The 14182-nt window shown below is 34.4% G+C and overlaps 1 protein-coding gene across 1 annotated transcript; it reads right to left on the reverse strand.

Moving 5' to 3' along the window:
• Nucleotides 1–3610: 3610 nt before the first annotated feature.
• On the reverse strand, nt 3611–14182 carry LOC123540345 (uncharacterized). The gene is made up of 6 exons (XM_053527220.1): nt 14163–14182; nt 10631–10699; nt 9483–9812; nt 9013–9137; nt 8507–8732; nt 3611–5746 (listed from the first exon to the last, which is right to left on the reverse strand). Exons 2-6 carry the CDS (start codon nt 10692–10694, stop codon nt 5595–5597), a joined length of 897 nt encoding a protein of 298 aa, XP_053383195.1. The 5' UTR covers nt 10695–10699; nt 14163–14182; the 3' UTR covers nt 3611–5594.

A 14182-nucleotide genomic window follows, 5' to 3' on the forward strand; every position in this document is an offset into this window, starting at 1 on the left:
CCCGGACCGCCGCGGCAATAAAGACATTTTCCCGTCGTCGCAACCAATAGCGCTATATGCCTCTGCTTCTGCTTTGATACGGTGAAGGGTTACAGCGTAGAACACCGGTGTCATTCATATATATATTTAAAAAGGGTTTTAAGGAAATAGCCAAGTCCTTTTGAGCTTATATATTTGATTTATTTCTCAACCGGATTCAAAAATGATTATCGGGAGGTAAACAAACAATATGACGTCCTCTGACGTCTTCAATATAAACAAGGGACATAACTGTTAAATAAATGACGTCTAATTTACTAACGGTTAGTGACCACCAATTGTTTTCCCATAGGCTTACATTGTAACAATATGGCGTGTACGGCCTTCCATACATCGAAACATGTATATCTAATTACAAGTTTTTCAAGAACTATCTTAGTTCTACCAAAATATCGGACGAAAAACATATGAATAGTGATACTTTATTTAAGTAATTTTCGTGTGAATGACCCCCTGTTTACATCATTGAAATGGCGGGAGAAATTCGTTGGATAAAACTTTTTTTCAATACACATAAAATGTAGCAAATTTTGTCAAAATGTATAATAAAATACTGTAAATGCAGTGTAAACATATCAGTTTTGAAAAAATAATCACTTCCTGGGTTTGTTTACATGACTGACCAATCAGAACGCACAGACGTTACCTTATTCCCAGGTATACACTTACCTCATTTCCAGTAAGTTCCCTGTACTTTTTTGAATTGGTGGTATCTGACCTAACAAATAAAAATGACGTGACGTCGTTGTGAAACATCTCTGTGAGGTATGATTTGTATGTGTCTCTATTTAGTGAAGGTTTAAGCTGCCTAATAAACATTATTTCTCGTTGTTTTCTACTGACTATACTGTTCGTGAACATTTTGAAAAATGAAAATATTTTATATTTCGGAAATTAGGTCCCGCACAAACGTCAATATGTTCGCTTACGTATGTACCCTTTTGGTGGCGTCACAGATGTGTTGATTGTGTAAGGTCGCTCTGTTTCGAAGATTTGAAGTTTCATCTATGTATTCTTGTTGACATCCCTTGCACATTTGTACTGGTACCACATTTCCATATATATACTCAAATCTCTGTTTTCATGTCTCACAAATCAGTAGTGACTTTTTAGTCTTTTAAACTGATCGGGACGTTTTTCAAATCGCAGGATATTGATTGATTCACCTTTAATGTCTTTCCGCATCTGAATATGTATGAGTCCTCTTTTATAATATGCTTACACAGACCACATTTGAGCTGTTGCATTTACTTACTACGGGTTTTCTGATGTTTTCATTTAATCATTCTGAAGTTTGAGAGAATTTTTTTCATCAGGTATTTTTGCAGTTCATCGACTCTTTTCATAAGTTTGTTTCATCGGATACTATGAGTTTTAGACGTCTTGCTAGTGAGAATGGTATACTGACTTTGGTGTGTTTCGGATGGCATGACTGGAACAGTAGGTATGTTTTGCTGTCAGTAGGTTTGTAATAAATGCCAGTTTCTATATGTTCGCAATTATACCACAGAGATGTTTAACAACGACGTCACATCATTTTTATTCGTTAGTAAATAAGACGTCATTTATTTAACAGTGACGTCTCTTGTTTCTATTGACGACGTCTAAGGACGCCATATTGTTTGTCATGGCTGTGCCTTAAACAGATCTGGTGCGCCTGTGATATATCACAGACTCCGATATATACCGGACTCAAGCAATTTGAACAAAAAATATCTTAAATGTATATGTTTTGTAACCATGGCGATACTATCCCTAACCTTTAGTCTGTATATTGTGCATATTATACACGAAACGCGTGCTAAAAATGTGCAATTTTACCGTGCGCTCCAGTTGATAATCATTCCGGGCATGCGCAGAACGGCTGTACCCATGCCATGAATTCCCAGTCCAATACTACCACTTTATATTTTCCGCGTAACGTACTATGATAAGTCTATATCTGCATGTAGATCTTGTGTGACTAACAGTGTGTAACATTGTCGCATTCGCATTAACCGTTAATAAATAGGCTATAGTATTTATTTTTAACCATCGGTATTCACGAAATTACTTGAAGTGTTAAAGTCCCACCACGACCTAGTGACCTACTTTTTCCTCCCACATGAACTTGGTGCAAACAATTCTGGTAACACTGGTATAATACAGCTATTCTACAAGGTGACAGGTGGACAAAGGCCCTGTTGTCCGACTTCATCTGCAAACTTATTCAGTCATTCTCTTCTCAGTATAGTTTTATAAACATAGAATAATAACTATCTTACACTGTAGAAACTAAGTGTGGTCTAATCTCACCCTAATACATGAAGTTCCGTGCATACTACTACACTACTTTAATGATTTATTTAGACATTAAACACATTGTCTTAGCCTTATATATGTCACTGTCACATTGTAACTAGACACTTGTTATTTTTCATTTTCTATTTTCTTTTTCATGCAAAAAATGTATAATTACCATCATGGAAATACAAAAGAATACAGTTATTTTGTGGTGCGTCTTTAAAGTAACTTGACAAACAGCCACTAATGACCTTGACATTTTATAGGGAACAATACAAGTAAATATAAATCACAAAATATACTAAGTATTTAAAATTGAATCTCAAACAAGAGTTGCCACTATTAGTGACAAACGTCCCCGAAGTGTGCCCAAGAATGCTACAGTTGTCTGCGCAAAACATGCCAGATTAGTTTAGGTATGAATCTTTTTTTGTGACCAGATAAAAAAAAGTTCTCCAAAAGTAACCTTGATCTTGGAGCTAGGGGTCTGGGTCACACAAACTCATTATAAGGAATAATTGTGACAAGTAATTTTAACATCTCTTGATGAATTGCAGAGATATTGACCGGACAAGAAACATACAATGTTAACCTTTGACTTCTAAGTGTGACATTGACCTTGGAGCTAGGGGTCTTGGTCATGCGTCTGACACGTCATTTCAATATAGGGAGCGTTAATGCCAAGTCATTTTAAAATCTCTTCACCGATGGAAGAGTTATGGAACGGACAAGAAACAGATAATGTTAACTTTTAACCTCTAAATGTGACCTTGACCTTAGAGTTAGGGGTCTGGTTGTTGTGCATGACACATTTTCTCGTTATGGGGAATATTTATGCTAAGTTATTTCGAAATCCCCTGATGAATGGCAGAGTTACGAACCGGACATGAAACAGATCCTATTAACCTTTGACTTGACTTCTAAGTGTGACATTGATCTTGGGGTTAGGGGTCTGGGTTTTGCACGTGACACATTGTCTCATTATCATTACGGTAAACATTTATGCCAAGTTATTTCAAAATGATTAGGAAAAGAAATTAACACAAACACTATCATTCTTACTTTCGGCATACCGTTTCTTCCTTCAGTCATAAAAGTTGGATACTCCATGACAAAAGTTACAATCTATATTCCTAATCCAATTAAATGCTACTGCTGCATTAAGTTCGGACACAACGAGAGAAACTGCAAAAATGATCACCTTTTGCTGCCCATACAAAATACACGTCATTATTTTCAATATAAACGAAAAGGATATAGAGTAAATATAGAGTAATGAATGAATACATGTAGAACAGAGTTATTTATTTATAAAGAGAGTTGTAACACGTAATTATTAAGTTACAGTTTCCACTATACACTTCTGATTTCAACATGTATATTGACAGTCATAAGTACTGGTGTAATATGTATGAATTGCTAAACATGTATGCATGTATGATTAAAGCAGTCAGTCTATGATGAATAAATTTGTTTGATTCATAAAATATTTCCAAGGTCCTGTATTGTTTTCTCTAAATAACCATTTAACCCTACATGCTTTGATACAGTTTTAGAATGTATGCACATCAGTGGGCTTAAGTCCTCCATTTTCATGATTTTGGATAAGAGTATTTCTTGTTGTTGTTTCTGGTTTGTTATCCCTTATAAAACTAAATATAGAATAGTAAATATCTATTATAATGTTCGGGGGCAAAACTGTAAATGCTTATACTAGCTTTGATAGAGAATCAGTTTTACTACTTTTACCTTTCCTTAGATTGTCAATTTGTGGTGTTGCCATTGCTTTAAACAGTTTTTGATCTTTTTCAGTGTTGGTTCAAAGTTTGAAATGATATATTACTATCATTATAATTGCAAAAGTTCATTCCAAGAGCTTTTGCTGGGTCTGATGCACATATTATTCCTTATTAGGGCAATATAATATAGTTGTGTTTTAGAGACCATATTCTTCGTAATGTGGATTTCGATGTATTTAATTAAACCAAGATTCATTTATTTTTTCTAATAGTCTTTCAAAAATTTCGTACTGGCCGTTTAAGATTTTGTTGTATCATCTACAAAAGAGTTTGTTTGAATTCTTTATCAGTTATCTTTTGCGATATTACTTGATAAGTGACCTTGGACCTAGGAACCTGCTTCTTGCGCATGACATTCCGTCTCATAATGGTGAACATTCATGTCATGTTACATCAATATCCCACCATGCATGAAGAAAAAATGCTCCGGACAAACTTAAATTTGACATTTGACCTCCAACTGTGACATAGACCTTTGAGATAGGAACATGGGGTTTGCACTTGACACGCCTTCTAATTGAGGTTAACATTCATGCCAAATATAAACAAGATTGGTTCATGCATGTCAAAGTTTTGGTTCGGACAAAATCGGACGGACGCACGGACGCACATACACCGAAAGTTGCGACTATATCGAGATCACCGCAAGCGGGCTCGACAATAAATGAGACGACGACATAGGACGTCCTTGTCGAACATCACTTTCGACAGGGAAGGCTTAAGACATATAACGATTGTTAATAATTACACTGTTTCCTTTTTAGTAGAAGAAGCTAATCAAACATATGAAAGTTTGGCCAAAGTTTAAGTGATTTAAGCATTTGAAAATGAAGTTATGATCTAAGCTGTAAAATGCCTTTATGAAATCGGAGACAAACAGTAAACCGGAAATGTAATTTTTCCAGCTGTATCAATTATTCAATACAAGAGGTTGACGATTTCTCCTTTGTAGCAACATTTAATGAAGCCTGCTGTTGTGCACTGATACTTTTCGGCAAAATCATTTAATCTTGACTGTTTGATATAGTTATCATTTATAATAAACTTTTTAAAGACTGTCGGAAGGTAGTTTGACAATAATGAGTCATTCCCAGTTTTCGGAAGCACCTTTGTTTATATTTCATATATGTATTGTTGCATTATTTATGTTTTATGTTGCTAGAAATAGGCTTTCATATCGCAACAATAAACGCGCCTTTTACAAAGCCTATATCACGACGGTAAAACACGTATAAAACACAAAAAGAAAAGAACATATAAATAAAAATGTACATTTACATGAAACTCGTGGACTTTAGAGTCAAAGTTCTGTTCAAAGTGATCTTTAGGGCAATATTAGATATGAATAGATAAAAATAACATGCAAAATGTGGTAAATAGAGAAAAAGCAGCCGCATTATCACAGATTCAAGTACGTCCATGTGTTTTCCTGGATTTGCTCTGTAGAACATTTAAAAGCATTTGTACACAATCTTAGCGACATAGAATTGACCCATCAAAGCTCGTTATTAAATAGAATGCCACAAAAAGAGACAGAAACTTGAGTTCTATGTTCAATTCAGCCTTTTCAGCTCGACTTGAATCACGGACAGGAGGAACTGTACTAGTTGCAACGTCGTCCTTTCCTGTAATCGAAAAATACATGCATGTAAGCATATTTACTTTCATGATACATTATCAACCTTTAGCCTGCTGGTGGCAAGTAATTCTGCTTTTGCGACCAATGCAGACCAAGATCATCCTGCACACCCTTGCAGTCTGATCATGGTCTGCACTGTTCGCTATCTAATCAGTAATTTTTCTTTGAACACCCATTCAAATAATAAATGGTACGTCTGCCGAAACTGAATGATGGACCAGTCCATTTTAGAATTTTAGGTTAAACAAAAGAAAATTTAAAAAAATGGAAGAGTAAAACATATGTACAGCTCCAAAATCTAGTAACATTTATAAAATACAATATCACTACAAGCGATATATCAAAATTAGAATCATTTAAGTATATTTGTATTTTGGTTAAAATAACAGATACTTTTAATAAAGATATAAATATTTACAAACATGTATTATAATTTGCTTGTTTAAAATATTTGAATCAAATACCCGGCTACGTCAGCAATCAAATTCCTAACTGAGAAAGGCACACAGTTTCTTGATGTCTCATACATTCAAAACATTAATACGTTTAAAATGGCTTTATTTGGTGTGATAGCTTCAGCTTTGTCAGTGTCCTGGTGCCAGGAGAGAGATTTAAATTTTTCTTACAAACCACTTAGTATCAACTACGTAGTACATACCATCTTCTACGTAGGACATAGTATCTCCTACGTAGGACTTAGTATTTCCTACATAGATGTTAGTATCTCCTACAATACCGAATTTGGCAATTATCTCGGCCGGTGTAGATACTCAGTATTATATCTAAGCTTTTGGACGGGTTATTTATGACCAAGTGGAAGCTTATCTTAACGAAAAAAAGCTTCTCTGCAGTTTCCAGTCTGGATTTAGACGTGGGTTTTCAAATGATACTAGCCTTAATCATCTTTCTGATTTTATTCGCTTCAACATGGACAAAGTTGACTTTTAACTTGGATAACAGGTCTCATATTGGGCTAGAACAATTTGTCTACTTGGATTGTTTGCCAGTTTCTAAGAGGGTTGATCAGATCATATTGTGTCACGTTCACAAAATCAGGTATGGTTCTGCCCCAGACTACCCTGGGGAAAATTCTGTCCCATTAAGGACTGTGTATACTCGCAATACCAGGTCAAGCGTAGTTGCACAATCCAACCTTGTTGATTGTGATGGTAGTTATCTTTTCAGGGATACTGGCCTTATTTTACCAACAAAGAGTTCGTGTTTGGGGAAATGTCTTTCGCTTCAAAGGGAGTTCAGTTATGGAACAACCTCTCACAATTCTTTAGAGATATCCCTGTCCAAAGTAGATTCAAGGCTGCTGTCAGGAAGCATTTGTTGTCCTTTAAGATATATTTTCAACTGATTGGAACATTTTTTTCTTATTACTTAATCATTTTCACTAAGTACAGTGCTGGTTTATTTAATTTAATAATTATTTATTAGATTTTTATCAATTGATAAGTATTTTAAATTTAATTTAATTTTTTAGTTTTCTATTTAGCTTATTAAGTACAGTGCTGGTTTAATTGATTTAATAATTATCTATTAACTTTTTATCAATAGATAAGTGTACATTTTTATATTTGATTTATTACTTTTCTACTTACTTTTATCAGTATTCAAGGAGTAAGTAAGAATCTCACTCTTACCAATATTTTCGATTTTCATAATGTGTAAGTTTTTGATAAAAGACATTATGTCTGAAATCATTCGTCCTCCACCTCTGATTCATGTGGGAGAGTTGGCAGTTACTTGCGGAGAACAGGTTTGTACTGGTACAGAATCTCGGAACACTGGTTAGGTTAACTGCCCGTCGGCACAGGACTATAATACTGTTGAAAAACGGTGTTTAAACTCAAAACAAACAAACAAACTCCTACGTAGGGGGTACTTAGTCGTATGTAAGACAAATTTAAATCTCTCTGCTGGCACCAGGACGCTACCATATCCAGCTACTCTGGTCATGAAGTGCTATATAAAATATAGTTTATAGGCTTATAGCTAATATTTCTTGATTCAAGAAAAGGTATTAAATGACATAAACATTGTTTAGTTACAGATGATCGTTCTAATAAGAAGTTGTTTTTTTTTATAACTTTTTAGATGAAACCCTTGGCATGGATATGTCATATGATAACAACTTTATTTGAAAATAATTCGTATCAATAATAATAAAAATAAGCTCATATTATGACTGAACTAAGAGTTCTTTTTGTATTTAAGAAATAATTTATAGCAAAAGTGTGCTTTAACACTATTAATACACGATGGGCGGCTATACGTCGGGCGTAATAATTTCACGAGGGCGCAGCCCGAGTGAAATTATTTGTGCGAAGTATTACCGCCCGAGTGCATAAATAGTGTTAAAACACGGTTTTGCTATAAATTATTTCGATTCTAATATACCCTTAATCTTAAACAGTAAATAAAATATAGAAGCGCTCTTTCTTGGTCGCAACAAAATCTTTGACGTCATTGCACGTTAACGTGACGTCATTCTATCGTAAGAGTGTTTTAACAGAGACAGGTATATTAGAATTTTGTTTTGTAAACAGTTGCTGACAGAGATCTTCATGAACCGAACGAAATGATTTTAAGGCGTTTAAGGGTCTAGAGGGTGCGGATGGCAGAATGCATTTCCACTACCATCCTTGAATAGGCTTAATTATTGTCCGGTTTGGCGACATGTGGAATGTCCTCGCTTTCTATTTTATACCAATATTCTGAACAATTTACTTTCATATACCTTTCAGTTTAAAAGGCTTGTTTGCCCTCACTATGATATCTGTTTTATCAAGATGTTTCACCAGAACCTGGAAATAATATTCCTCTCCGTCAGGATCTTCTTTTATGTTGAGAGTACTTGTTACCTTGACAACCCCTTTCCCGCCACAAGGTCCGCCTGTACAGCCATACTCGTCAGTTTCTTGACTGGACTGGCTTTCCGTATATACCACTGGATCGCCTCCATCCTGTATAGAGTAAACATACCTGTTACTGATGGGCATAGAAAAACATAGATACAGTCGACGTTTGCCTGTCAGCAGCTGAAAGCCATACTTGATGTAAAATCAATAAGGTGTTATTAATCGTATATGCACTTAATCTCAACATGCAAGTTCTTTTTATAATAATTCATCTGTAATTCTTGTCATATTTTACAAGCTAAAGCATTCGTTAAGTATATTTTTATTTGACTTGTAATAATGTTTCTCCAGATACATTTTTAAAAAGTATTCTAACAAACCTAACCTTGAAATAATACCATTCAAACGTTACACTTGAACTCGGATGAAGGCATCCTGTCCTTGCTTTTATTTCAGTAAAGGACGAACCTTTCAAAGAGGTGATAGTAGTAGCACTGTTATCAGGTACAACTATGAAAAATGAAAAGAAGTTACACCAAAAGTATATGAATGTTTTCAAGAATTACATTAATACAATATCGGTATATGTTTAATTATAACCCCCACCCCTCTCTCTCTCTCTCTTAATAGAATTAATATAGCTGTCTATAGTATATACACACAATGAGCTGTTACAATATCAGTGTATCGTTTTGATATCTATTGTACATTTTATTTTTAATTTTGAAATTTTAGTTTTCGTTTCGAGTCATGCACTTTCATTTCTAATTTTTATCCGCTTATTTAAAAACATTCATTCTGTTTAAAATTCTTTGCAAATAAGAGCTTTTTATTTTGAATGAGTCGCTCACTCATCTTTTACCAATGCCTTGATATAAGCAGAAGTAGATCCATCGTCACATTTGAACGTCCTCCCGTTGTCAGAAAATGTCACTGGATGCAAGGTAATATTGAATATCCCCTTGCTTGTATCAAAGGAAAACGCATAGTTTACCATATTGGTTATATAAGTCTTGCATGAACCAAACGTGCAGTCAGCAGCTGGTCGTTCATCTATCTCCCATGTCATTGCAACTGAATATGGTTGAACCTTACACATCAACACGGCCTTGCTGTTACACCTCATGCTTCCTTTGTCAGCAAAATCACTTAACATAGTAAGAGTCACACTTCCCCCTACAAATGCTGAAATTGGGGAGATAGAAATTACATTGATGAATTGTAAACTTGAAAACTAATTTACATTTTGTATACAGATGTAATTTCTATGCGTTCTACTTAAAGCTTGCTAGATCAGTATGACTACTATAATAGTAACACTAATTGTGCATGGTGCATGTGACGTTCTTTTAGATAATTATTCGGCAGAGTTATGGGAATTTGTTTTTTGTTACTATGTTATCAGCCTGCATATGCAATTTTGTGCGCACCTAATCTCCTGAACTATTGCACACAATTTAATGAAACTTTACAAAAGTACTGATGCATGTAAAGTTATTTTAGAAACTGTTTTTCAGAGAGAGTTATAGGACTTTGTTATTGTTACTAAACTATATAAATTGCGTCAATATAACATACAATCCAAAATTGTAATGCACTGGGTCAGTGCGTGCTATGGGAGGGGTACTTTATCACCTTCAGTAATTGCTCTGGTTTTATTTGTTTAAAGATGCATTTCATTAATTATAGTGGTTATGAAACATTTAAAGATCACTTATACATTCTAACTTTCTAATACAGATTTTGATTATAGTTTTTCTACATATTGATAAGCACATGGCAATAATAAATGTAATATTTCTGAAATATTCCGTGATATGTATCTTTAGTGTTGAATCAACGGTATTCAATTTAATATACATAGCGAATCATTCGTTTTATTTAATAATGATGTCGATATCGTTAGAGACATAGTCAAAATCACTTATTCCTATTCATGTTAAAACCCATTTGAAATTCTTTGTCATAAATACCTGTTTATGAAAAGTAAAATCACAACTTACCAAACAAGATGCTCAAAAGTACAGGCAGAACGACATTTGTTTGATTTCCTATGTTGGGCGTCATACTTTCTGCAATGTTAAAACGCTTATAAATTGTGTTCATATTTTGATAAGAAAATCAGATTAAATGCATGTAATACTTTCAATATCCTTTCCGAGGAACTGTCGAAAACCTAAAATAGCATGTTGGTTATGTCTGAAATGCTGGCAAAATAATTAAATTCACATTTCAAGAATACAAAATAAATTTAACATATCTTCTAACGCCACACTTATGGCAAGCCAATTGTCCAATAATTACGTGAACCCTAGTTCACGGTCGAAAAACTAGGATTAACGATTGATAAACTAAGTTTTTCGAACGTAAAACTACGTTTTTCGAATACTAACCTATATTTTCGAGCGAAAACATAGGATAAACGACCAAGTCAGTGTAACTGTATAGTTTATCACGTCGTAAAATAGGTTCACGTTCGTAAACTATGGTTTACGACCGTGAACAAGGGTTTACGAGCGTAAACATAGGATAACGATCGTAAACATAGGATAACGACCGAAACTCATAGTTCAATCGAGAAACCTAGTTTATCAAAGGTAAACCATGGTTTACGGTCGATATATTAGAATTATAGAATCAACAATGAATTTCGGGCGTGAACATGGGTTTACGGCCATGACCCTATGTTTACGACCGTGAACCATAGTTTACGGACCTGAACCTATATTTTCGAGCGTGAACCTATGTTTACGAACGTGAACTTGGGTTTACGAGCGTGAACTTAGATTTACGTTCGATAAACCAGGTTTTTCAAACGTAAAACCAGGTTTTTCAAATACTAACCTATTTTTTTGAGCGAAAACATAGGATAACGTCGTAAACCATAGTTCACGCTCGTAAACGTAGGTTCACGTTCGTAAACCCAAGTTTACGGTCGTAAACATAGGATAACGACCGAAATTCATAGTTCAATCGAGAAACCTAGTTTATCGAACGTAAACCATGGTTTACGATTGATATACTAGGATTATGAAATCAACTATCAATTTCGGCCGTAAACCTTTGTTTACGGTCGTGAACCTATATTTACGAGCGTGAACCTAGGTTTACGGCCGTGAACTACAGTTTACCTTCGTAAAATCGTGTTTATCCATTTGTAACTTAATGGCAAGCCAATTGTCCAATAATTACGTGAACCCTTGTTCACGGTCGAAAAACTAGGATTAACGATCAATAAACTAGGTTTTTCGAATACTAACCTATATTTTCGAGCGAAAACATAGGACAACGCCGTGAACCATAGTTCACGCTCGTGAATGTAGGTTCACGATTGTAAACCCCAGTTCACGGTCGTAAACATAGGTTCACGTTCGTAAACTATGGTTTACGACCGTGAACAAGGGTTTACGAGCGTAAACATAGGATAACGATCGTAAACATAGGAAAATGACCGAAACTCATAGTTCAATCGAGAAACCTAGTTTATCAAAGGTAAACCATGGTTTACGGTTGATATATTAGGATTATAGAATCAACAATGAATTTCGGGCGTGAACATGGGTTTACGGCCATGAACCTATGTTTACGGACGTGAACCTATGTTTACGACCGTGAACCATAGTTTACGGACCTGAACCTATATTTTCGAGCGTGAACCTATGTTTACGAACGTGAACTTGGGTTTACGAGCGTGAACGTAGGTTTACGTTCGATAAACCAGGTTTTTCAAACGTAAAACCAGGTTTTTTCAAATACTAACCTATTTTTTCGAGCGAAAACATAGGATAACGTCGTAAACCATAGTTCACGCTCGTAAACGTAGGTTCATGTTCGTAAACCCAAGTTTACGGTCGTAAACATAGGATAACGACCGAAATTCATAGTTCAATCGAGAAACCTAGTTTATCGAACGTAAACCTGGGTTCACGAGCGTAAACTATGGTTTATGCCCGGTATCTGATGTTTTCACTCGAAAATATAGGTTAGTATTTGAAAAACCTAGTTTTTCGTTCGAAAAACCTAGTTTATCGATCGTTAATCCTAGTTTTTCGACCGTGAACAGGGGTTCACGTAATTATTGGACAATTGGCTTGCCATACACACTTAGATTTATGCTGAAATCTTTACAATCTGAAAGTGTGCACACGTTTAGAAAATTCTACTAATAACGCCGCTTCAAGTTTACAGCAGAATCGTGAACTTTTATCTATTTGTTTGGTTGAAAAGTATAAAAAAAACACTACTCTAATTGATAAATAAAATGCATTTATGTCATGAAATTAATCACATTGTGCACGCGACATTGCATCGAGAAAAAAACCTGGTCAACATTGCCAAAAACAGTTTCAAATACATGAAATGAAAATTCCGTTTTTGTTTTTCATATTATGTTCAATTATCTTGCATTCCTAAACAAAAGATTAAACTGAAATAAACAAATATCCTTTATGTGTTTTGTGAGCTTTTTAAGAATGACGTCTGCTTTGTGAAATTAATACGTATACAGTTATTATTACAATTATTGATATTACAATTTATCCTTAGTAATGAAACAGAAACTAGGTTTTTCCTCTAAAAGATAATAAGTTATTTCAACGTGGTATTCCGTTATTTTTATCAGTTTAAAATGTAGATTTACGAATATTCCCAGTGTGCTTACGATGTTTACGTAAGTCCTTATTATTAGCAAAGATTTATAACAACCCGATCAATAGATAGATTTGAGTTGTGTGTGTCGCAATGTCCAGTAATGTGTTAAGATTGTTCTGCTTGTTAGAAATTACTTAAAAAATCCCGAATCTTTGAAACTTCAGAATATATAAAGACAATTCGGATGATAGGTGTGTGCTTCTAGATGAAAAAAAATCACTTCACTCAAGTTTTCATAATGGGAGTCAATGGGAAACTGACATTTTCATTTTTTTTTAACAATGTAGACTTTAGTGAAATGTTTCACGCTAAGTGTTGTAAAGGAAACTATAATGTATAAGACCGTGTTCTTAACATTTTTTTTTTTTTTTTTTGTATTTTTCAAAGTCTTGCCCTAACTATATGGCTGAATGCTTTCAAACCCAACAGAAGTCTTTCACTTTCAAATGCTTACGACATCATGAAATGAGCATTCTGAGACAAATTCCATAATTACGACTGAAAGTTAAAAGAATATGCCCCTTTTGAAACCTAACGATTTTTTATGAAAGTTAGCATTATGTGAAAGGATTCAATTAGACTGCCGTGCATGTCATTAGGCAATTCTTGCCTTGTTTATTCTGAAATTTTCTGTCTCAATTCTGATTGCTTCAATCTGAATTGTTGTATGAGGTCCTTACACTCGACCAATATTAACTCTTTAAAAATATATGGTTTATTATGACAGTGACAGAAATATGTAACACATTTAAGAATGTTCCTTTTTAAATAGCTACCGACATTTTGTTTTCTCATACTAGTCAGCTTTCGTTTTGGTATGTCAGTTGTTTGAAGTAAAGAAGAATAAGATTAAGGAGTTTTCATGTATAATGATCTATATTTTACCATTTATTGCGTATTTACTC

The sequence above is a fragment of the Mercenaria mercenaria genome, chromosome 16 (genome assembly GCF_021730395.1).
Source record: "Mercenaria mercenaria strain notata chromosome 16, MADL_Memer_1, whole genome shotgun sequence".
Lineage (NCBI taxonomy): Eukaryota > Metazoa > Mollusca > Bivalvia > Venerida > Veneridae > Mercenaria > Mercenaria mercenaria.

Coding starts and splice junctions, on each gene's coding strand:
- LOC123540345 (XM_053527220.1), bottom strand. CDS start 10,694: ATGACGCCCAACATAGGAAATCAAACAAATGTCGTTCTGCCTGTACTT. Junction 9,813..10,630: donor ACTTTTGAGCATCTTGTTTG/GTAAGTTGTGAT, acceptor CCCCAATTTCAG/CATTTGTAGGGGGAAGTGTG. Junction 9,138..9,482: donor TATCAAGGCATTGGTAAAAG/ATGAGTGAGCGA, acceptor CATTTTTCATAG/TTGTACCTGATAACAGTGCT.